At 58.8% G+C, this 25,126-nt stretch overlaps 1 protein-coding gene across 2 annotated transcripts; it reads right to left on the bottom strand.

The window, feature by feature from the left end:
- Nucleotides 1–1,960: 1,960 nt before the first annotated feature.
- METRNL (meteorin like, glial cell differentiation regulator) lies at nucleotides 1,961–18,303 on the bottom strand. Of its 2 annotated transcripts, none has more exons than XM_036092954.2 (4): nucleotides 17,888–18,303; nucleotides 11,684–12,069; nucleotides 3,651–3,710; nucleotides 1,961–2,768 (listed from the first exon to the last, which is right to left on the bottom strand). In XM_036092954.2, the coding sequence occupies exons 1-4, from the start codon at nucleotides 18,058–18,060 to the stop codon at nucleotides 2,452–2,454; spliced, it is 936 nt and encodes a 311-aa protein (XP_035948847.1). In that variant the 5' UTR covers nucleotides 18,061–18,303; the 3' UTR covers nucleotides 1,961–2,451. The 2 variants fall into 2 exon arrangements, with proteins under 2 accessions (XP_035948847.1, XP_077922443.1); XM_078066317.1 differs by lacking the exon at nucleotides 17,888–18,303 and adding an exon at nucleotides 14,823–17,204.
- Nucleotides 18,304–25,126: the final 6,823 nt, after the last annotated feature.

Below are 25,126 nucleotides of genomic sequence, written 5' to 3'. Positions count from 1 at the left end.
ACTTCTTGCTGTGCAGCTGTGGAGCACCTGCTTCTTGTTCTGACCTGCAGGAGCCCACAGACCTGAGCCAGCACGTGCCTGAGCTCGGGCATGCCTGGGCCAGGCCACACTTACCTGAGGCATGGTACACCTGATGCAGGGCGCTCATGAGCCAGGCCACATCAACCTGATGCAGGGCACTCATGAGCCAGGCCACACCTACACGATGCGGGACACTCATGAGCCAGGACACATCAACCTGATGCAGGGCGCTCATGAGCCAGGCCACACCTACACGATGCAGGACACACGAGCCAGGCCACACCTACACGATGCAGGGCACTCATGAGCCAGGCCACATCAACCTGATGCAGGGTGCTCATGAGCCAGGCCACACCTACACGATGCAGGACACTCATGAGCCAGGCCACATCAACCTGATGCAGGACACTCATGAGCCAGGCCACACCTACACGATGCAGGACACTCATGAGCCAGGCCACACCTACACGATGCAGGACACTCATGAGCCAGGCCACATCAACCTGATGCGGGACACTCATGAGCCAGGCCACACCTACACGATGCAGGACACTCATGAGCCAGGCCACATCAACCTGATGCAGGACACTCATGAGCCAGGCCACACCTACACGATGCAGGGCGCTCATGAGCCAGGCCACACCTACACGATGCAGGACACATGAGCCAGGCCACACCTACACGATGCAGGGCACTCATGAGCCAGGCCACACCTACACGATGCAGGACACATGAGCCAGGCCACACCTACACGATGCAGGACACTCATGAGCCAGGCCACATCAACCTGATGCAGGACACTCATGAGCCAGGCCACACCTACACGATGCAGGGCACTCATGAGCCAGGCCACACCTACACGATGCAGGGCGCTCATGAGCCAGGCCACACCTACACGATGCAGGACACACGAGCCAGGCCACACCTACACGATGCAGGGCGCTCATGAGCCAGACCACATCAACCTGATGCAGGGCACTCATGAGCCAGGCCACACCTGAGCTAGCACACGGCACCTACCTGTGGCCACACAGTGTGCCTGAGTCTTGGGAGCAGCTGGTACGGTGCTCACTGAGCGGCGTCCTCTCCCAGAGCCCCTTCAGTCTCAGCAGCGGCTTGGGAGAAATCACCTGATTCATAGATGTGGATGCTTTGGTCTGATTACTTGACACCTCAGTGACCCCTAGAGTGGGGTGAATAGTGTCCTCCCAAATTCCCATCTACTTAGAACCTGTGACCGTGAACTTATTTGAAAATAGGGTCTTTGCAGGTGGAATCAATTACAATGAGGTTGTACTGGCCCTGATCCTGTAACCGGTGTCCGTATAGGAGGAGGGATGTGAATACAGACAGAGGGGAGAAGGAGGCGGAGCCTGGAATAATGCTTCTACAGGCCAAGGACTGTCGGCGGCCAGGAGAAGCTGGAAGAGATGGAAAACCTCCTCCCCTAGAGCCTTCAGAGGGAGCCTGGGCCTGCCCACACCTTGATTTTGTACTCTGGCCTCCAGAATGATGAGAACGTATGTTGTTTAAGCCCCCAGTCTGTGGTCATTCGTTACAGCAGCTGCTGGGTACTTGCTCATCCGTGAGGGTGTGGAGGTCACTGGCCCAGTGCAGACCAGCCCCCCACTGTCCAGACTTGCCGTGGGCTGGGGCATTTGGGGGAAGCTGGAGTCAAAGGGCAGGATCTGGGTTAACAGGAAGGGGAAGGCAGATGCTAAAGGGGACAGAGGTGGAAGGAGGAGGTGCAGTCTGGCTAAGGCCAAGCAGTGTTTTCTGAAGCGTGACAGTAACAGCCACACTTATAGTTGGGCCCGGAGCGAAAGGCCCAGAGCAACAGGGCCGTGGGGCTCCCTCAGGTGTGCTCACCCCCAGAGAGCCCTGACACCAGGGAAGTGCCGTGCATACCCTCCCGGGGCTGCAGACAGACGCACCACTGTTCCATCAGACGCTGGTCTTTATTCTCTGGAATGGAAACAGCCTGCAGCCCAAAAATGACCACGGCCAGCAAAGCACATTCTTTGAAAAGCAAAAACAAAACAAAAAATAAGTATTTGGCTCCGTAAGTTCCCGTCATAAGAAACTACTCTGAATGGTACCCAAGCTTCGTACAAAGCCTGGTGCTGGGCGTCCTCTGTGGGCTACGGCCCCAGCATGTCACCCAACACACCAGCCGAGCGCAAGGACGTCAGGTGCTTTTGAAAAACGGTATGAAATGGCACACAAGGCATTTTAAGACACTGGAGTTTGCTTCCTATGGACTTTTCTTTAAAAAAAAAAAATATATAATAACTTAGTTTGCATTTTACAACATTTCCCATCAGTCAGGGAGTCCTTGGCCAGGACCTCGTGGCACGTGCCTCCATGGCTTGAGCACCAGGGAGCCCCCGATCCGAGCACCCGCTGCAGCAGCGGTGGACTCGCCCACAGTCACTCCGTACCCATCTCGCAGGGGTTCAGGCCCCTCTCCTCGGCATCCCTGTACATCCTTTGGAAGTCCTTGAAGCGCGGGGCACAGCCGAGGCGGGCCTCCCCAAAGTGCATGTGGCCGGTGAAGAGAAACTCACCACGCCCAGGCCTCACACCGCACTCCAGCAGCGTGGCCACTCGCCCCCGCCAGCCGCCGCCCTCTGGGGCGGGCCGGAAGACCCTGCTCTTCTGCCGGTAAAGCCGGCTCACGTGCAGGTGGATGGTGGACTCCTGCTGCTCCGGCGCGTGGGTGACGTTCTGGATGGAGCCTCGGACGACTACGGAGGCAAGGACATGGGGGTCAGTGCGGTCACCGGGGCACCTGGGCCAGGGCTGACCCTGAATTCTGCATTCCAGAAATCCCATTAAAAAGAACAATTCACGCGCATGAGGCCCTCTAGGGTGTTGTCCCTGACTTTGTCAGGGGTAAAGATATTTTTCTACAGCCACATAAGCGGGGAAAAACAGAAGACAGAAGCCACATCGTGCGTCAGGTTTTCAAGTCAGAACAAGACGAGTAACCACGGTTAATCCACGAGGTCTGCGGCAGCTTTGTATCAGGACAAGACAGACACGGTGGAGCTCCGAGGGGAGGAGGTGACGGGAAGGAGCTGGCAGAGCAGGCCCACACCCAGGACCCTGCCCAGCCCCCAAGCCTCGTTCTGCAGGAGTGGGGGCGCTCAGAGCCGGGTCCAGCTGGGCTGGCTTCCTGTCCGGCACCAGCATCCAGCAGACTGCTTCCATCCCCCGCCTGAGAGGGTTTGTGCCAATGTCACATGCACGCAGCTGAGTCCCCGACCTCAGCCCCAGGCCCCCTGGGCTCCCTGGACCCCCAGGGCCAGGAACTCCTGCTATCGTATCCACAGGGGACCCAGAGGAGAGCAGGGCTCTGAAGTGAGGCTAGCATCCCTGTTTGGAGGAAACTGCTCCGTGACCACCTCAAGTAGGATTCCTGACCCTCTCCCTGCCTTACAGGCAGGTCCCTCCCCTGGGGTAGACAGACGTCACTCTACTGCACAGAAAGAAAAGCATTTTCCTGTTACTACGACTGGTGGCACTGTCCTCAGCAGTCTCCTCCCCAAGCTTAGTGCCAGCACGGGAAGGTCCTCCCAGGCCCCAGTGGGGCTCCCAACACGTGGTGGGAGCATGAGGACACTTACCAAAGTCGCTGGTGCAGACGGCCAACAGCACCTCTGCGTCATTGCAAGGGCAGCACGGGGCTGTGGGGACAGAACAGGGTCAGGAGCAGGGTCTGCAGGACAAAGGCCCCCGTCCATGCTCGCCAGGCCCCGTAAGAGCTCTGACCTCGGGGAGCGGGACAGAGAACCCGACCTCGGCCACGTGGGTGAGGGGCTGGCCGGTCCAGGGGATACCCCCAGCTCCAGATGTGGCTGTGAAGGGCGTGCATCCCGAGGGAGAGAGCTGGCCTTGGTGCTTGTCCCCACTTAGCTTGTCAGTGCAGCAAGCACTGGGCCTGCGTGTAAACGGCTCTCCCATGCCCATCACCCATGGGAACCCAACCTGAGCTGGTCTGAAGTGCATCCCCTACACCAGCCCAGCTGAGAGTCGCCTTCATTCCAGCCTCCACACCTGCTCCCCAAAATGTTGTGACCGCCCACTCACACATCTCCTGCTCCCCAGGCCCCCATGTGCTGCCCCCGTGTGCTGCCCAGGGTCAGGGCACTGCCTAGAAGGACCACCAAGGCTGGTGAGGGTGCCTATGAGCATGGAGGGACGCACCTGCCTGCAGAAGCTGTGGGACTCATACCAAGGAGCCACGGGCCTCAGCACAGCCCCTCCCCCAGACCCCGCCTGGCCCTCAGACCACGTCACTGCTTGCAAACACCATCCATGGCAAGCCTAGTTCACAGGAGCCCCAACCCCCCACAGCCCGGGTGCGGCTGGCTTCCTCCAGCCAAGCCAGGCCTCACCCCATGAACTTCTGCCCCAGCCCAGCCCTCACTCCGCACTTCACCCTCACTTCCTCAGACGGGGTGAAGTTCCAGAAAGACTGGGGGGGGCAGAGCCTCTGGCCCTGGCAACTCTCCCCCTAGACCACGGCACCATTCCTGACCCAGCACTGGATTGGGGAGAACACAACATTTGGCCCTCACTGCACCTTTCAAGGCCTCTGACTCTCGGATGCGGAGTCCCTAGGGTTTGGCACAAATTCTCCCAGCTCAGGGAAAGGTTAGGTATGAGGCCTTGCTGGAACAAGACCTTTCACTTTCTCAAGGCCCCAGAACATCCAGGGCTTTGGCACTTGCTGGGCCTGGATAAAGCTAACCCTGTCCACACACTGACCAGTCACCCTCACAAAACCTGAACTGGGCGAGCAGTTGGGGCAGGGCCGGGCACCAAAGAGCAGGAGCTCAGAGAGGCCTTCCGGGGCCCAGGGCACGGAGCCAACAGGGTCTGTGCCACCCGGGGCAGCACAGGGTCTCTGTGGACCCGGGGGGGTAGACATGGGTTTCCGAGCACTGTTCCCGTCGTCCTGCTCTGGGCAGGGGGGGATGTTTGTGCCCCAGGCCAGCTCAGGAGGTCCTGATTCACTGGCCCTCCCACCACCTGCTGCTTCTGTCAGGTTATCGGGAACCAGGAGAAGCTGCAAGACAAGCACAGCCTGTTGGATGCGTCCCATCCAGCCCATCCAGGAGGACTGGGCACCCACCCAGCTCCAAGTTCCAAAGACTGCTGCCCACCTGTGACACTTAAGTTCCATGTGTAGCTCCCAGCCCCAAGGCCTTTCTTCAAAAAGAGGGTGGCCCACTGGGGGTTCCCTCCCCTGCTCATCCATCGGGGACCTCCTGCCCCCACTGGGCCTGACAGGCCACACAGGTCGGGAGTGACGAGGCAGGGCACGCAGCACTGCAGAGGGCAGCGGTCTCCAGTTCCACTCTGAGGCAGCATTTTACTTTAGCCCCTATGGCAAGGGGCATGTGGCAGAGGTGAGACCTCCCATGCTAGCCGGCACTCCCTAGCGCCCAAGGGGTCAGAGGCCCCACCCTGGGCGCCCCTGCCGGTGGGAGAAAGCGGGTCAGCAGTCAATCCCGTGGTGGCCACAGCCCGCCTGCAGGTACCCCTCCTGGAGCACTTCCCCAGGAGGGAAGAGCCACAGCAGGGTCCCTGGGGGCCAGGGATGCAGTGCTCCAAGTGAGGGTGGGCAGGAGGCATGGGTCCACACAAGCTCCCACCCCAAAAGCTCTCCAGAAGCAATCTCAGCTTCTGAGCTGGCTGAGACAGGCCACAAAGGCGGCAGAGGGGCAGTGAGAGGCCAAGGCCACACCCTGTGTTCAGATCCCCGGCCTGGTGGTGCACAACTCGCCAAGTCCAAGAGCTTCGCCCTCTCCATGGACATAGGCGCTGGGACGTCGGCTGATGGCTAAGAAGAAAGGTGGCAAGGAGCCCGTCCTGTGCACCCACCCTGCTCACACCCCATGGCACTGCAGGTGTGGGGGTGCTGGAGACCCGAGGGGAGGGCGGTCAGCAGCCCACAGAACCTCCGGCCAGAAGCCTCAGTGAGCCAATCACCACCACAGTTGAGCTAATAAAGTGCCACCCTGGAGACTCCCCTCATAATTCTGAGTTTTACAAAGCGTAGGTCACCTTCTTGGAAAATCCAGTCTGTGGACGCCAAGAGAAGCAATCTGGAAACAATTATTAATCGGAGTTGGGCTCATAAAGGCTCTGGAATGCGCCGGTTTCGGACACATTGAATCTCGTTTCCTTGCAGGGGAAGATGAGGAGGGGACAGCCAATAGGCCAGTCGGGATTAGGGTTCTTGGAGAGGGGGTGGCTGAGGTACAGACATCTTAGGAAGATGACCCCGGAATGCGCATACAATGAACTGAAGAAGGAAAACACAGGCTCAGGGAGAGCAGAGGGGGCTACTGCAGGGACCCAGGTGAGGAGGTCAGGTGCAGGCAGGGAGGAAGGTGGGGGGAGGGCAGCACCCTTCATGTCAGGCCCTCGGCAGGGAGAGGTTCATAGACAGCTGCATACTGTTCTGCCAGGCGGGACTGCCCGGGTAAGGATGACCAGGTGGATACATGCAATTTCCAAAGGGAAAACTGTGCATGAGGACCCCCACCAGGGCCTTCACGGCAGCCGGTGACAGGTGAAAGGGGTCACAGCTGGAACGGGACTGGTTCTGGAGCCTCCTTGGCCTGTCACCACAGCCAGCGTCAGGCTGGTGTTGCCCCGAGGTGGCCCCATGGGCCCCGGCCCAGGTTGGTCGGCTGCCCCCAAGTCCCATCTTTTGTGCACTGGGAGCTCGCAATCTCACCAGCCTCCCCTCCTCGCCTGTTCCCCTCCCTCCCTCTTCCTGGTGAGGACGCAGGTGGAGGCCACACCCTTCTAGCCCAAAAGGCCAGAGATGGGCAAGGTGAGAAATAATTATCCCGTAATTACCGTGGCCAGAGAAGCCAAGCAGGAAACAAAGTGATCCATAGAAAAAAATTCAGTTCTCTCTCCTTTTCTGTCTCCAGGACATAATGAGGTTTCTTTCACTTTTTCTGAACTTTGCTACTCATTCCCCACAGCCCATTCCAGCCCATCAGAGCCACCACCAAACGCTGAGCTGGAAAGGCTCCCCAGTGGAGGGCTTGTACCCACCCTGCCCACCCCATGGGCATCACTCACCCCCTAGCTCATCAGACAGAGCAGGTTTTAACAGGGGAGGAGTGATGAAGCCCGTCGGAAACTGTGGGACCCAGGCTGCCCTCACCATCCCAAGGCTCCCCACCGGCGATGAGAATAACTTTTATGCGTTCACAGCTCTGGGTCTAAACTGCCACTGTCCTCCCAACTCATCTGCTCCAAGAAACCTGCTCTGGGTAGGCATCGCATGGAGCTCAAACCCCAGACAGTGGATGCAGCCAAGCTGGTGAGCCCCTGCTATTCAGCTCCCCGGGAAGTAAAAGAACAGACTGGAATCAGAAGCCCACCAGGGCTGCCCCAGGCAAACCAAGGAGAAGGTCTGTCTCTGCCCCCTAGAACCAGACAGAGCAACCCCCGGCCATCCTTCACTGGCCAGTGCTACACACACCCAACCCCACTGGACAATGGGGGCTCCTGGTGGTGCCCGTTTTCCCAAGTATGCTGGGACTCTGGGGAGGATGGCCCCCAGACTGCCCGGCTGGGTTTGACTGTGAGACCTCAGCACATGTTCCAGGCGTTGCCCCAGAGCTTCATCCATTAGTTGCCTGGATCTGGCCACTTGCCCACCTTTTGTGTCCTGCCAGACTTTTTCAGCACCAGTGGAGAACCACATTACTCAGGTGCCCTGGTGAGGCCCACAGAGAAGGAGAAGGTCATGGGGCAGGGTCGGGGGAAGCCACCTGCTATGTGGTGGCTAGATCCTGAGTCCCCAGCCCACAGGCTGGGGTCACCTCCCAAACCCACCCCTTAGTCTGTGCCTGGAGGAGCGGTCTCCTCTCCATTCTGGCCTCTTCTTGGCTATCAGAGCTTCTCAGTTCATACCAGGAAGCTGATCATTCAGCTCAAGTGCACACTAGGTGACCACACTCAGTACAAACACTCCCAAGCGGAAATGTCCAGGGCTGCGAGGCTCCCACACACATCACTCATCCGGGCGGGAGCCTCTCCTGATTCTCAAGTCAGCACAAACTAGAACCTGTGACTCATCAGGGAGGGAGAAGGCCCATCTAGCTCCCCAGCAGGCAGGATCGCTGGCTGCCTGGCCCAAGGGCATGTGCGCACCTGCACGCCACAGGTGCCCGGGCTCCCGCCTCACTGAAGTCTCCTGCAGCTACAACCAGGGTCAGAGTAGGAGGGAGCCGGGAGCCGCGCGCTGCCACCAGAGAGCCCGCCTGGCCTGGCGGACGTCACTGCTGCCAGATGGCTGGCGCTGACATTCCACATTACGTACCCATTCCTCTGGCATTAAGGGCTTAGGGGCCCATCCCCTGATGAAAGGCGAGCACCCTGGGGAGGAGGGATGCAATAGCTGCCCCTCGTCTCCCTCAGGGTGTTAACAAGTTCCTAACATCTCCCCTCAGCCAGCTATCACTAGTCAGAAACATCGAATTCAGTGACTGGGTTTTTTCCCATTTTGTTTTTAATGTGAATTTATTTCTAGGTCCCCCAGAGTGAGGCTGGGGTCCACTCCCCCAGCTCTCCCACACACCCTATAGCTGGTGATCAAGATAAAGCCTGGTGTGGTTAAAATTTCAGTCAGGTCCTGAGATTCACAGCAGCTTTCACCGTCCCCTTCCTGAGCGGGAGCCCTCGCCTAGCCTCTGGCACCAGGGGAGGGGGATGCAGCGGGGACCTACCTGAGCAGTCAGGCACTTGGAGGGGCAGCGGGGTCCTACATGGGCAGTCAGGCACTTAGAGGGGGAGGGGGGTCCTACCTGCGCAGTCAGGCACTTGGAGGGGCAGTGGGGTCCTACCTGGGCAGTCAGGCTCTTGGGGGAAGAGGGGGGACCTAACTGGGCAGTCAGACACTTGGAGGGGCAGCGGGGTCCTACCTGGGCAGTCAGGCACTTGGAGGGGCAGTGGGGTCCTACCTGGGCAGTCAGGCTCTTGGGGGAGGAGGGGGGACCTAACTGGGCAGTCAGACACTTGGGAGGGGCAGCGGGGTCCTACCTGGGCAGTCAGGCACTTGGAGGGGAAGGGGAGTCCTACCTGGGCAGTCAGGCACTTGGAGGGGCAGCGGGGTCCTACCTGGGCAGTCAGGCACTTGGAGGCGGAGGGGGTTCCTACCTGGGCAGTCAGGCACTTAGAGGGGCAGCGGTGTCCTACCTGGGCAGTCAGGCACTTGGAGGGGCAGCGAGGTCCTACCTGGGCAGTCAGGCACTTGGAGGGGGAGGGGGGACCTACCTGGGCAGTCAGGCACTTGGAGGGGCAGTGGAGTCCTACCTGGGCAGTCAGGCACTTGGAGGTGGAGGGGTTTCCTACCTGGGCAGTCAGGCACTTGAAGTTGGGGGGGATCCCACCTGGGCATTCAGGCACTTGGGGGGTCCTACCTGGGCAGTCAAGCACTTGGAGTTGGGGGGGATCCTACCTGGGCATTCAGGCACTTGGAGGGGGAGGGGGGACCTACCTGTGCAGTCAGGCACTTGGAGTGGGGGAGGGTCCTACCTGGGCAGTCAGGCACTTGGAGGGGCAGCGGGGTCCTACCTGCGCAGTCAGGCACTTGGAGCGGCAGTGGGGTCCTACCTGGGCAGTCAGGCACTTGGAGGGGGAGGGGGGTCCTACCTGGGTAGTCAGGCACTTGGAGTTGGGGGGGTCCTACCTGGGCATTCAGGCACTTGGGGGGGTCCTACCTGGGCAGTCAGGCTCTTGGAGGGGGAGGTGAGTCCTACCTGGGCAGTCAGGCACTTGGAGGCGGAGGGGGTTCCTATCTGTGCAGTCAGGCACTTAGAGGGGGAGGGGGGTCCTACCTGGGCAGTCAGGCACTTAGAGGGGGAGGGGGGTCCTACCTGGGCAGTCAGGCACTTGGAGGGGGAGGGGGGTCCTACCTGGGTAGTCAGGCACTTGGAGTTGGGGGGGTCCTACCTGGGCAGTCAGGCACTTGGAGTTGGGGGGATCCTACCTGGGCATTCAGGCACTTAGGCTGGTCCTACATGGGCAGTCAGGCACTTGAAGTTGGGGGGGATCCTACCTGGGCAATCAGGCATTGGGGGGGTCCTACCTGGGCAGTCAGGCACTTGGAGAGGGAGGGGGGTCCTACACGGGCAGTCAGGCACTTGGAGAGGGAGGGGGGTCCTACCTGGGCAGTCAGGCACTTGGAGGGGGAGGGGGGTTCTACTTGGAGGAAAGTTTGCATGTCAAAACCTAGCAGATCTGTTTTTCCCCAAATCTTTTATTTACTAAAATGTGGAGATTATACTATTCTTGGGGATGGCCTACCCCTCAAACCAGGCGTTTCTGCCTTAGCACTGCTGACACTTGTTGGAACTGCCCTGTGCACTGTGGGGTATTATCAGCATCCCTGCCTGGCCGGCACCACCCAATGCCTGGCACCCCTACCCCGACCATCTGGGCTGGCTGCTCTCCTGGGGAATGGCCTTCTTGGAACCTGCGCACACCTCCCCTCTGCTGGAAGGCATCTTGCCCCCAACCAGCTTTGGAATTGATCCAGATGGTGTCCCTCCACACTTGGATCCCGTGAGGTCACCTACGCCTTGGAGCAAGGGCGAGACGCTTGGCCTGGGTGCCTCTAAAAGACAGGGACTTGTCAAGCTCTATTTCTGGACAGAAGGGAGTTTAAAGGGATTCTGTATTCCTTCTGAACACATTTTCTTTTTCAAAGGAAAGTTCCAGTGTCCCTTAACAGTAAAAGATAAGGACTTCTGCACCTGGGCAGTCAGGCAGTTGGGGGGTGGGGGGGTGGGCAGGGCACAAGGGGCAAGACCCAGGCCACGTGAGAACTCTGGAGGCCACTCATTTCTCCTTGGTCTCTGCCTCTGGAACTTTTCGGAGACCGACACTACCTTCCACACAGGGCCCTGCAAAGCTGTCCGCTTGCCTCAAAAGAAAAAATGAAGGGCAATCTAAAGCCAACTCACAATCTCCCCGTACACACACACAACCCCCTTGGCTGCTGGGAGCCTCCCTCCAGAACTCTGCCCTAGGAGGGCCCTGCCGTGGAGGGGGCTCCTCGAGGGCCGGCTTCACAGGACCCCCAGGTGAGTCCCTGCCCTGCCTGGTTCCTCCACCCACAGCCTCTCCTGGCACACTGCTGGTGTCTCCACTCCACATGCGGTTCTCCTTAGAACACCCACCCACAAAATGCCTCCAGAACCGGGGACCAGCCCCACAACTCAGGTCATCAAGACTCTGCACTACTCTGGAGTGTGAATCAGTCTGGGCTCCCACCCAAAACTCGCCATGTCAGAGGCTTGATGTCAAAAACACTCAGCTAATCCATACGTCAGGAGAAATGCCAGGGGCACACATTTCCAGTTACAGCCCCCACGGCGGCACAGAGAAGACGAGCACGTCAGGGAGCTAGGACCGGGGTCCACCTGACCTGTGACCATTCTCAGGGCACACTTGTTCCCTTTGCTCAGACACAGTTCCTGAGAACTAATGGGACACCACACGTCCAATACCCGCCACACCCAGGGGGCCGTCTGCTGGTACCACCATGCCTGCGGCCGCCCATGATGCCACCCAAGAACCCCCACCCCTGCTGCCCTCCCCACCGCCAGGGCACGCCACCCACCTGACAGAGCATGCAGGTCCGACCCCGCGTGCCGGCTGGTCAGCTCGTACTGGAAGCCCGTGGTCCTCCTGCTGATGTCCTGCTGGGGCGCAGCCTCCACAAAAAGGCCGCCGTGCTCGAAGCCAAAGCAGCGCACCTGGCCAGGCCCACGGTCCCCGTCCCGTACCAGCAGCTTCAGTTCTCCAGTTCTTTCCAAATAAATATTGGCCCCCGAGGAGTCCCTGAGGGGCTTGATGCACAGAGTCAGGTGTCGAGAGGGCGGGAAGGTGTTGGGCCGCACGTTGACGATGAGAGCCCCGGTCGGGTACATCCACTCCACGGAGCCCGCAGAGCAGCGCAGATACACCTGCTCCACCTCCTTCCTGTGGGCCTCGTGCGTCAGCCCGCTGCAGAGGGGGCATGCGTCAGCCGGGGCCCGTCACCCCACATGTGCCCCCACTCACGTGCTGGCCTTTGCCAGCCTAGGTGCCCGAGCAGCCCCTCCCCCACATGCAGGCTGCTGCCACCTCTGCCCTGCCACATGGGCCATTTCCAGGGAGGGGCAGCCACATGGCCCCCGCACCCGGTCCCCTCCAGCAGGCCTGCCCCAGAGGGTCACGGTGAGACAGGCCGCGATGTGCGTAGGCAAAGTGTGTCTCAGACCCTCTCAACACCTCGACACGTGCATCTGCTGGCCTTCAAGGGGCACTGGGAGCACGTGTTCTTGAGGTTCCCTGCATCGTGGAGGCAATGGGTGCCGTGGAAGCAAGGACCACAGAAGGGTAGATCTTCTGGAACATGATCAAGGACACACCCACAGGACCCTACCACCAACCCAAGTCCCAGGTGACCTACTGAGGGCCGGGGATGATGGCAGATTCCCTGAGTGTGAAAACAAGGAGCGGATTCACTTGGTCCAGAGAGTAGCTTTTAAACCAATTAGGAATGTAAGCAATTTGGGGGGTTGGAGATTGTGGGTGAGTTTTGTCTTTGGCACCTTCCAGATAGGCATGTTTGTGTTTTCCTTAAAGTGATGACTTGATGGCTTTTTCATTTGCAAACCTTGGGGTGCCTGGGTGGCTCCATGGGTTGTTGAGTCTGCCCTCAGCTCAGGTCATGATCTTGGGGTCCTGGGATGGAGCTGCCGCCCATTCCCCTGCTCTAAGATTTTATTTATTTATTTGAGAGAGTGAGAGAGTGAGTGAGAGAGTGGGAGAGAGCACAAGCAGGGGGAGCCGCAGAGGGAGAGGGAAAAGCAGACTCCCCGCTGAGCAGGGAGCCCGATGCAGAGCAGGGAGCCCGACACGGGGCTCGAGCCCAGGACCCCGGGATCATGACCTGAGCCAAAGGCAGACAGTTAACTGACTGAGCCACCCAGGCGCCCTCACATAAATAAAATTTAAAAATAAACCCTGAACACCCTGCATTGCCAATTGTATTTTTAAAAATAAACTGAAATATCATCAAAGCAAGATACAAAAGTAAGGTAAAGGTCCTCCACAGGGAAAGACACAATAGGGAATGCGTGGAGAAGCCACAGGGAGAGAGACAACAAACAGTAAGCAGACAGTTCATCTTCCCAAGGAGAAGTTTTAGAGTGCCGAGTTAATCTCACTCCTAATAAATATTAAACAGGAAAAAATGAAGTGTGCTACACTCTTGGTGAAACAGGTCTGGAGTAAAATCATTACGTTATGTTTTCAAGAAATTGAAACCACCAAAAATGTTAAAGTTTCCCCTAGTCCAAATTTTAATGTGAATGTCAGTTTGCGCTAATGGTTACGTCACAGCCACCAAGCAGCCTTGGAACTCAACCAGTGACTGCAACCAAGTGTTTTATTACATGAAATTTGGTTCTGATCAGATCTCAGACAGGTTCATCCACATTCTTAGCATTTTTACGTGTAATAAACAATGCTATATTCAGTGCTCTGGCCTGAGTGAGTTACCAGAAACCCTTTCTACAGAGGAGAAAACACGTAACATATGGTTTGCATTTACTGTTAGTGACTCATGCTCTGGGCTCCAAAAAACCTCACTTTTCATATGACGGCCAGCTGCAGGCTGGGGCTGCACAGTCATCCTGCAGACCACATCAGAGGGAGGTGTCAAGGAGGTGACCCCCCTCCTAACCCCGCTCCCCGCCCCTGCAAGGCCCTGGGTCACTAGCAGCCAGCTCAGCCTCAGACGCCTACCAGGGCTGCACACGCAGAACAGACTTACAAATTACAGTCAAATAAAACTCATATAAGCTCAGCTGACACATATGTGTGGACGAGCATAATTATAGTGCTGTGTGAAAAAATTAGACTAAATGGTGAGTGCTTGACACAGATGACTATAATCAGCTGTGCTCTTATGCAGCCAAAACAAACTTTATCATAGTGTCCCCTCCTCTCCTGTCTCCAGCCTCAAGGGGCAGCTGGACACTTGCCCCATGGCCAGACACCAATCCTCAAAGCTCTCTCCCATAAAAACCATCCTGTCCAAGTCTTCACTTCCCTCTCTGTGTGGGGAGGGGGCCCTGGGGCTCAGGGGAAAGGAAAGCCCATACCAGAGCTTTGGGTCCCTCTCATTGTCACCTAATCCAATCCAATGGGGGGGATCCACCCCCACCCACATCTTGGGCAGGGACAGAGGGAACACTTGTGGGGACAGGTGGCCAACCCATGGCTCCCCAGGGAGAGGCGGACCTGAGTCTGGGGGCCGGACTGCTGTCCCCAGCCTGCACATATCACCCGGACATCTTGTGCAGTACACCTGCCTCCATTTATTCCTAAGTCACTCTACTAAAAGAGGTCCAGGAGCAACATGAAGGTAGACACAGAAGAAATAAGGCGCCCCATTACTTCATCCTTTACCTAACGTCTTCACTGGCCCCCAGAGAAGGGTCTACACCCGCCCCAGGGTCCACAGCCAGCATGCGGCTCTGCTCTGCCTCTCCCCTCATGCTCTCCTAAAGCATTGAGGCCACCAAGAGTCCAACCAGGCACCCAACACGGGTGTTCACATAAAGGTCAGTAGCATGTGCTATGCAAGACATTGACTCAGTCCAGAAGACCCACCAGTCTCTCAGCCTGGGACCCCACTAGATCTTTAATGAAGTCACGGGCTCACAGTCTGTCTAGTTCTTACCAGAAAATCTGGCCAAATCTCTCACCTCTAAGTTTCCAGCATCACAGCAAACCTGAAAACACTTCTGTTGATGCAAAATTGCTGCAGGTGCAAAATGTGCCACATTTGTCACATCATTGATGGTGGCGTTTGTGATCTTCACAAAGCATGCAAGCAACATGCTTACCAGACAAAAATAAAATATGGTGGCATCTGTGATCTTCACATAGCATGCAAGCAACATGCTTACCAGACAAAAATAAAATATGGTGGCTGATCTTCACATAGCATGCAAGCAACATGCTTACCAGACAAAAATAAAATATGGTGGCTGATCTTCACATAGCATGCAAGCAACATGCTTACCAGACAAAAATAAAATATGGTGGCTGATCTTCACATAGCATGCAAGCAACATGCTTACCAGACAAAAATAAAATAACTGGTTTCTGATGGGATGAAGCCAAAGAGTACAGAAAAAACCGTGGTTCTAGTCAGCCTCAGGGAGTTGAGAACACTGATTGCTCTTGGGATTATTTAAACCGGGTTCATGCATTGTTCCAAAAAAAGGAGTCTGCAGGTGTCACTCCCCAGGTGGACACACCTAAGGAGCACCTTCATGGAAAGGACAGCAAATTCCAAATTGATATGGGACTTTCTGAAGGGGTCAGTGTGGTGGCAGCAAGGCCCACACCACTCACACTCACAGCTGCCTCACCTGAGACACCAGAAGTAAATGATCATCTCTTGTTTACTAAAGTCAGGAAGAGGGTTCAGATCAAGGGAGAAACCAAAAGGCTATGATAACTGGAGTTAGCTTTCATTTCCCCACCTAGCAGGAGAACTAGCCCAGGTGTGATGGACCCACAAACCCTGCCGATAATAGTGGGAAAGTTCATGGTCCATCTTTACGACCACAGCCTAATAAAGATCAGGGTGCTGTCCTGCCCCTGCACACGGGATGGGGATTGTAAAACCTCCTGCTTCATTGCTTGGCAAACACCCAGAAACGCATTTCAGCCTGTCAAATGTGAGTAGCCATAAAGAGCAACTCCCTTCCTATCAGGGGATCAGAATCTACCCAGCCTATCGGGACTCGCACCACCCTGCGCTGTCTTTAGAACAGCTCATAAAAAGTCATAAATGTTCTGGGGGCCAGCAGGCAAATCAGCACACCCAGGTTCCCACAGCAAGGATCTATCAGCTGATCTGTGAGGCATATTGATAACTGGGGCAGCAATTATAATGCAAGGGGGGCTCATGTCCCAGGAACGTGGCCTGGCCCTGCCTCCTCTCCAGATCCGACTGTAGCAGCCCCTGCGGCCCCCCTCTGCCTTTGGGCTGAGTGCAGGACAGCGGGAGGGAGTCCAAGACCGGGGGTATGTTAGCAACGATGGAGACAGAAGGGCGGCAGGCAAGGGTCCCTGCTTCTCCAGGTAGATAAGAAGATGCAGACACCTGCTTGATCCAGGAGCTGGTTGGCCCTCTGACCAGCCCTCACTCACAGACCCCTCCGGTCCCCAGGAGAGGCCTCCCCTTCCAGGCATATAGTCCTGAGAGCCTGAAAGGGTGTCAGCTCCTCTGGAAACTCCGGATCCCAGTGTGGGACTGGGTTTGTTTCTGATCTGCTGGAGGAGGACACCCTAGACCTCAGTTTGGGGGTGCACTGATTCATCCAGCAGAAGCTGCAAAACAGGGAGTTTAATTACCAGCGTGGGGGAAAGGGCAGCCCTAGAAGAGTGTGTCAGAGTCAGAGGCTCCCAGCCAGCTCTGTGCTGGCGCCAGCATTCTCCAGGCCAACCCTCCCCCAGAGCTCCAAGCTCATGGCCCCAACCTCAGCTCCTCCATCCCTGCTCTGGTGTGTACAGGGAGTTTGTGCGGCAGGGAGAAGGCCACCACAGGCCCAACCTCTGGAGCCCAGGACCCTGGCTCTAGGAGGGGTGGAAAGAAGTAGGGGGCAGGGTAATTGCCAGTGTGCCAGATTGCTCTGTAGTGCCAGAACTGGGTCTGTAAGTACCCAAGAGGACCAGCGGCTGCCCTGCTGACGCAGAGCCCAGCACACTGGCACAACCCCCAACCTTCTCGGAAAAACTGTCTTCACTCAAAATAAGCCCGTGATACCCCCCAGCATGAGGTGTGAGCCCGCGGGAGCCTTCCCATCAGACGTCAAGGCCAAGGGGTTTGGGTGGAGGCCTGTTCCATCGAGCACCCGGACAGTGAGACCCGCGGGCAGTTTCAGAGGAGATGCGCATCTCCCTCTGCAAACTCCTTCACCCGCACAAAACCCGATTTTCCAACTGCGAGCTGCCTGCCGCGGGGCCGAGGGCGCCCTTGGCGGATGGCGGTTTCTCACCCCGAGTAGCTGTGCCCTCAGGCGCCCCGCCCGCGCACACTTGTGACTTGCACTCCTTTCTGCTTGTCACACTTCAGTTTAAAAAAAAAGTCCTCGCCTGCCACAGCGGAGGGGCGTGGGGGGGGTGGTCGCTGAGCCCAGCGCGCGCGCTGCCAAGGGCGGCCTGACCTTCATCGGGTCCCGGGCGGGGACGGGGGTGGGGGGTGCACAGCGGGCCCCGCACTCGGCCCGCGCACAGGTGTCCGCCCACGGGTCTCCGCACGCACAGGCGTGGTCCCCGCCGCGGTCCGCGCCAGGGCCCGGCTCTGTCCACCGAAGCCCGCGGCTCCCTCCCGAGGATCTGCCGGCCCTTCCCGCTCGGCCCTGAGCGCAGGCCCGGCTCCTCCCGCCCAGGGCGCGCAAGTCCTCGCCGCGGGCAGAGCCAGGAAGGGCCGGAGGACCGACCCCCGCCCGCCTCCAATGCGGGGTCGGCGCGGGGCGAGTGAGCTGCCGGGTCGGGGCTGACCCCGCCGCGCGGCGGGTGCACCTCCCCCTGGGCGTCCTCCCGGCCAGGGCACCCGGACGCCGCGGGCTCTTTTGTTCTAGACCCGGGGGCGGGGGCGACGGGGACAGGACTCAGCCTGGAGAGCGGGCCCCCGAGTCCCCTCCCGGGGCCGGCCCGGGGCCGCGCCCCCGCACGGTCGGCGGGCCCGGGAGGGCAGGGCACGCGAAGGGAGGGCAGTAGACCCAAGGGCCGGGGTCGCGCCGCGCGAACTCACCTCCCCTTCCAGCTGCACAGGTCGCTCGAGTATTGCGCGCCCGCGCCGCCCAGCAGCGCGGCCAGCATTAGCAGCAGCAGCGGCGGCGGCGGCGGCGGGCCAGGGCCCGGGGCGAGGGGCCGCGGCCACAGCTGCCCCGCGCGCCCCCTGGCCGCCCGCGCCGCGCCCCGCATGCTCCGGCTCCGGCTTGGCCGCCGACCCCGCGTCCGCGCCCACCGAGCAGACCCTCCACCCGGCGCGGCCGGCCGGGCGGGCGGGGCTCCAAGTCCAGGCGAGTCACGTCGTGCGCCCCCCGCGCACCCGGCGCGGCCGCCCGCCCATCCCGGCCGCAACCGGGGCCACCCGAGCCGCTGGAGCCGCCGGAGCTGCACGAAGAGCTCCGCACCCCGCCGCCGCCACCCGAGCCTCTGAAGTAGGCGAGTCCACGGTCCCGGTCCCGGCTCAGCTGGGGGGCGGGCCCGGCCGGCCGCTCCGCCCCCGCCCCGGGCCCGCCCCGCGCGCCGGAACTCCGCCCTGAGTGCGCGCTCGGAGCTCCGCGCCCGGCGTGCCCTGGCCGGGGGTCGTGGGGCGGCTCAGCGGACGGGAGGAGGCAGCTCGAGGGACCGGGGCCCGAGAGAGACTCCCCAGCAGAAGAAGGACGGGGCAGCAGCACGTCCCGGCCGGTACGATGCAGGGCGGGGAAGAAACCCGAGACCCCAAGTATATGCAGACCCGAGCCCGCGCCTGGCCAGCGGGTCCGTCCGCAGTGGCGGTGCTGTGACCCCGTCGCGCAGACTGAGCCGGGAGTGGCCACTGGGCTGTAGTGGGGGCTCCTGACCGTGCCACTACTGTGTGACCAGCCTGATTCCATCAGGAGATGTTCCTGGCATCCAAACCCACGCAGAATCCGAGTGTGCTTTGCAGAGGTTCCGACTCAGTCCGGGTCTGCGACCCACGTGGGAGGGGAAGCCCAGCTGCGGCTGGTGACGTGGCTGACTCACTGAGGAGCGGACCGTGGACTCTGGAGTACCCACTCCACAGAAGGGCTCTGGGCCACAGTTCCTGCGCATCACTGCGGGGCTCTGCCTGCTCGCCCTCACCATCCCCACTCCGCAGTTGGTCTAGTACCCGCTTCACCAACCTCAGCTTGATTCCTCCCGGGGACGGTCCGGTGCACTGTAGGATTTTAGCTGCATCCTGGCCCCCATGCTCTAGATGTCATCACCCCCAGCCAGGTTTGGCAACCCATACTGTCTCCAGATACTGCCAAATGCCCCGTGTGCAAAATCTCCCACTGAGACCCCTGTCCTAGCAGGACCCAGCATGGTGAGTTGGTGAGTACAGTGTGATGACAGCAGCTTCCTTCACCAGGTAGTCACGGGGGCCACCATGTGCCTAACCTCCAGTGGGGGGACAAGAGGAGCACGAGCAGCCCCAGCTCTGATGGGAAAGGTGTCCTCCTCTGGCTTGGGGGCCTGAGGCCAGGACCCGGGGCTGGGTCTGCTCAGAGGATGGGTGGGGGACTCCCAGGTCTACCGTCCTACCTGGTCATCATCCTGGAAGGATGAAGAGGGTCTACCAGGCAGAAGGAGGGAACCATGGTGCTCCACGTAGCCACCCCTGTGCTCACAAAAGCAGGCTTTTCTGCTTTCTCAAACTCTCTGGTGTTGGTCTGAGCTCCAGAGCCTCAAAAAGCATCAAGTGGTGGAGAAACCAGACCTTGTTTTAGTATTTCTTTTCCAGCCAAGATATATTTCAGGAGGAATTTCAAGTGACCTGTGGGGAGGGGAGTGACCTCTTCCACCCGTTGGTTTGTACGTTGTACCCTTCTCATCTGGTTAGGGGGAAGTCAGACACCTTGAAGGTGGTTACAGTTGAAGGACCTGTTTAGAAAAGCCCTGGACTGGGTAAGTCAACCCCCGCCCCTGGGTCCTCCCAGTCATAAGAAGGGATGTCACCCCGAGACCCATGGGCAGCTTTGAGGTTGAGGAGTACATGTGTGCATTCCAGGTTTGGAAGCCTCATGCACCCCTCACCCCACCCCCTTTGGAGTGTGTGCCCCTGCCTTCCCTGCAGGTACCTGGGTGCAGAAGTGCTATGACAAGTGGGCAAAGTGAAACCACCACCCGGGCACCTGGGGAGAGGAACCTGCTGGTCGTGAATCTGGAAACTGCAACCACCTCTTACCCACAGCCATGTCCACGCAGCTCTGTAGCGCCTCGTACCCAGAGCTCTGCCTGTGGTCAAGAAGCTGCTCTCAAGGGTCGTCAGGATCCAGGGCTTCACACCAGGGAAGGGTCAGAGGCAGCGTCAGGGCCCCCTCGTGTTACAAATGCCGAGACTGAGTGCTACTGGCCTGAGTGAAGTTTCAGAAGGTTTCAGAATCCCCTAGTGACCACGGAACCAACAGGCAGAGGCCACCTCAGGGGCAGTGTGGAGCTGTTTCCCATCCTAGGTTCAGGGCTCTGTGACCTGGAGGACTGCCAAACCACCTGTGCCCAGGTCCACTTCCCTAAAACTAGGACAATACAGTGGTGCATACGGGAAGTGCCGTTGTCAAAATCCATACAACATGCAAGACTGAACAGTACAGCCTTTTGTTAATAATATGTCAATATCAGTTAATTGATTATAACAACAGTACAGGCTAATGCAAAATGTTAATAATGGGGGGATGGGGGAAGTACATCGGAACTCTTTGCTCAGTTTTTCTGTAAACCTAAAATAGTACATCTACTAATTAAAAACAAGAGCTGAGGGAATCCTGCTCACCTGGTAGTGTTCTTGGATGAGTCCAGCAGGATCTTGGGAAGGGCCTGGCCTTGCTGCTCAGACCTAAGGCTCTGTGACAGGCCCTCCCTTCTGGGGACACAGGTACCTCCAGATTCCTGAGGGTCTCTGAAGCAGGAATTTCCAGATTTCCCTCCTCCCGACAAGCCTCCAGTCAGCCATGGGGTGGGGCCGTAGCAGCAGAACTGGTTCCTGGGGCTTCATTCAGCTCCTGGGGAGCGTGATGCTTCAGCGATGCTCAGGGCCTCCTGGGTACCTGTGTGCCTGCTGACCCCTCCTGACCCTGCAATGAAACGTCCCCATAAATGGGTCCCTGGTGCATGGGGTGTCAGGCTTAGGGAGCATGTTATGTTTGGGTCTGGGGACAACAGGGTGAGGTGGGTCATGACTGTCTGAGGCTGCCAGTGACCACCTGCCCCACTTCACCCACTAGGGCCCGGTCAGGAACAAAGAAACCCCTGTGGGATTGATTGTGAACCAGAAAGTTTCTTGCCCGCTAGGCATGTGGGTCTTCCCTGGCATTAAGGGCATCTTGGAGTGTGCTCATCCACGGATGGCTGGGAGTCACTTCCCAGTGAGCATTTCTCCAGTTAAACCCAGCAAGAGGGCACAGTGGCACCTGCCCCCACCCACAGTGGGAAAGAGCTGGGCATCATGGCATCCAGAGCAACAGTCGGGGACTTCCTGCACTCATTGTCCTCCAAACACCAGAGGGAGTGTTGGAAGGTGGGGTGCCAGACCAGGACCGGCTGGTGTCACAGAGGCAAAGCTGCCCCTTCACACCTGCTCACGAAGGGAGCAGCCAAGGAGGCCGGGCCCCACCATCCTGCCCCAGTACCTTCCATGACCACAGGAACAGGGCACAGGGCTCAGTCATGGGCTCAGTGGGGACAGCAGCCCCCAGCACAACTCAGCGTGCCCTATGAGGTGAATATTATGAGGGAGGGCAGATGCAGGTCACTTGCCCACGTAGCCACCCCCCCCCCCATGGGTCCACACCGAAGCATGTGTAGGGTGGGGCAAGTCTGTGGCCCAAATTCCGGTTAGTATCAACATTCACTTGTCACCTGTCTTTCACTCAAGAAATGTTTACCAGATGCTTCCTGGGCATGTTTCTGTGATGGGTTCCAGGGCTATGGCCCCTGACCAGGACCAGCCTCGGAAGGCAGGCCATGGCCAGGCAGAGAGAGCCCCCCACACCCCGCGCCAGCAGCAGTGGCCTCCAGTGTGGCCAGGACTGACCACGATTATGACTGTGTGCTTGACACTTGCTGGAGGTGGGGTCTGAGGGGCTGGATGCCCTCTCCCAGCCTGTGAGTATCAGAGTGGGTACAGGTCCTATGGGTGGTAGGTGGACAGGCTCAGACACGGCCCCCCCCCGCCCCGGTCCGGTTCACATGGCCTGTGTGGTCCGGGTCTTTTCTGAGTCTCAGTTACTTGCAAAGTGGGTGGTGTCTCAATTCCCAGGGTGATGTCAGCTTCATGATATCGTCACACAGAGCTTCATACCAGATGGGCGTCATAAGCCTGGCTCTGTAGATCCGATTCGGCTGTCAAGGTGCCAACCTGGTTCTTGGCAGGGTTCGGGCCTTCATGTGGAGGCCGGCTCCCCAGCGTGCTCCCCACAGTGCGAGTTCTTTGAGCCGCTAACATGGTTGAACCACTAAACACTTTTATTTTCTGCGCAGTCTTGAGGTTTTCGAGTGTGTACTGATGGTCATTCTGCTATTCAAAATGGCCTGTCACCTGAATCTGCCCACTGAAGGATCAACTGCCTCCCCTAGAAACTGGAAACTTACAGAAACTTTTGCTGATCACCCTCTCCACCTTGCCCTTTGTCATCCATATGAAAACCGCCAGCCCCCTACCTGCCTAGGGAGGATCAAGCATGGCCCAGTGCCTTCCCCACTCAGACCCCTGGTCTCCTGACTCACTGCTGTCACACTGCTTCCCCTCTGAGGTCATTTTTGCTGACCTTCTCATAGGGACATAATTACTGTAATTGTGGCCGAACACTTGTGATTTATGTTTAGCAACTGCAGTGAGCAACATGTAATCAGACGTAAAATGAGCTGGCCAGCCTCAACCCAGTAACCCTCACCTAAGCGCCTCCCTAACCTAATTTGCCAGCAGTCTACCGTCTGTGCAGAGAAAGGTAGGAGGGAGAGAGTGGGCAGCCAGCTGGGTTGGGAACTGAGGGGCTCCACCCCTGCCCTTTGCCCATGGGGCCAGGCGCTGGCCGACCGGCCAGGTGTATGGTGCCTGCCCTGGGTTGGTCTGGGGCTCAGCAGTGGGCACGGCTGAAGTGACATGGTCATCCCTGCACCCCACCATCACTGTTGCTGACAGCAGCCACTTTGGGCCTTCACATCTTAGCAGCACCTCACTCCGCTGGCCCTGAGCAGATCATTGACCCCAGCGTGGTGACCTGTGGTGATCCCGCAACCGTCACACCAGTGGAAATGCCTCTGCATCCAGATTCCCTCAAGGCAGCACCCCACAGGGAAGGAGGGTCCCCAACATGGAGACAGCACCCCACAGGGAAGAAGGACCCCAACATGGAGACAGCACCCCACAGGGAAGGAGGGTCCCCAACATTGAGACAGCACCCCACAGGGAAGGAGGTCCCCAACATGGAGACAGCACCCCACAGGGAAGGAGGGTCCCCAACATGGAGACAGCACCCCACAGGGAAGGAGGACCCCATGGCCTCCCCAAGGTGGACTCAGGAGGGACTAACTACAGTAGAAGATGAATTTGTATGAGACATGGACATGATGGCTTGACATCCCGGAGGATCCTCGTATGGCTGGTCAGATGTGTGCATAGGCTAGAACTTCAAGTGACCAGCTGCTGAGCCAGGTTTGGGTGGGTCTCAGCATCTGGGCCTCTGTCCTCAAGCAGCTACATACTCCAAGGGCTTTCGCTGAAGCTGGGAGCCAAGGTATTCCTCCCTGGGCCAGAAGAAGTTAGAGAACAGCCAAGCACAGGAATTGAGGAGGGAGGAGGTGCCCCAGCCAGCAGGAGCTCCCAGGTCCAGGAGAAGCCCAGGCCACCCCAGTCTGCTCTGCAGGGACCTGGGCACTAGCAGTAGTCCGATAGCTCCTGGCGCTGTCCTGAGGGAGGGTGGTGTTGAGGGACCCCCTGCCCCAAGCCCACCTGCTCTACTCCAGCCCAGCCCGGCCCACATTTTCTGAGCCACATTCGGATCTTCCCAGCCCTCTGTGGAGGGCAACTCCACCTCTTTTCCCCAGGGTGCCAGCGCCCCACCCTCCTGAGTGAGCAAAATCCCACGTGAGCATGACAGGGCAGCCCTGGACTCCTGGGCTGGGCTCAGACCTCAGCCAGGTACAGCACCACACACAAAACCCTTGCACCACCTACTTGGTGAGTGGGTGCTGTCACAGCTTAAGCCCCCCTCCCCCGGCTCATGCAGGCTGGGACTGTCCCTGAGCTTGCAGGCTCCAAGGTGTTAACAACCAGAGCGCAGGGTCCTGGCTGCCAAGGGCGGAGGCCTCACCCAGAGACCCAGCTTATATGCAAAAATGCCAGTTTCAGCCTCCACATCCTGCACCAAGTTCAGTGCTGATAGTGCATAGTCGTATATTCTCCTAGTAGGTACTCCCATATGGTCCCTTTAGATGCTCCCCATGCTTCCCAGTAGGTGCTCCCCTTGCCTCCCAGTAGGTGCTCCCCTTGCCTCCCAGTAGGTGCTCCCCTTGCCTCCCAGTAGGTGCTCCGCCTGCCTCCCAGTAGATGCTCCCCCTGCCTCCCAGTAGGTGCTCCCCTTGCCTCCCAGTAGGTGCTCCGCCTGCCTCCCAGTAGATGCTCCGCCTGCCTCCCAGTAGATGCTCCCACTGCCTCCCAGTAGATGCTCCGCCTGCCTCCCAGTAGGTGCTCCCTTGCCTCCCAGTAGGTGCTCCCCTTGCCTCCCAGTAGATGCTCCCCCTGCCTCCCAGTAGGTGCTCCCCTTGCCTCCCAGTAGGTGCTCCGCCTGCCTCCCAGTAGATGCTCCCACTGCCTCCCAGTAGGTGCTCCGCCTGCCTCCCAGTAGATGCTCCCCCTGCCTCCCAGTAGATGCTCCCCCTGCCTCCCAGTAGGTGCTCCCCTTGCCTCCCAGTAGATGCTCCGCCTGCCTCCCAATGATGCTCCCCTTGCCTCCCAGTAGGTGCTCCCCTTGCCTCCCAGTAGATGCTCCGCCTGCCTCCCAGCAGATGCTCCCCTTGCCTCCCAGTAGGTGCTCCCCGCCTCCCGGTAGATGCTCCCCCTGCCTCCCAGTAGGTGCTCCCCGCCTCCCAGTAGATGCTCCCCGTGCCTCCCAGCAGATGCTCCCCTTGCCTCCCAGTAGGTGCTCCCCGCCTCCCGGTAGATGCTCCCCCTGCCTCCCAGTAGGTGCTCCCCGCCTCCCAGTAGATGCTCCCCGTGCCTCCCAGCAGATGCTCCCCTTGCCTCCCAGTAGGTGCTCCCCTT

The sequence above is a fragment of the Halichoerus grypus genome, chromosome 2 (genome assembly GCF_964656455.1).
Source record: "Halichoerus grypus chromosome 2, mHalGry1.hap1.1, whole genome shotgun sequence".
Classification (NCBI taxonomy): domain Eukaryota; kingdom Metazoa; phylum Chordata; class Mammalia; order Carnivora; family Phocidae; genus Halichoerus; species Halichoerus grypus.
Note: the sequence above shows the minus strand (reverse complement) of the source record. Positions and strands in the feature narration are given on the sequence as shown.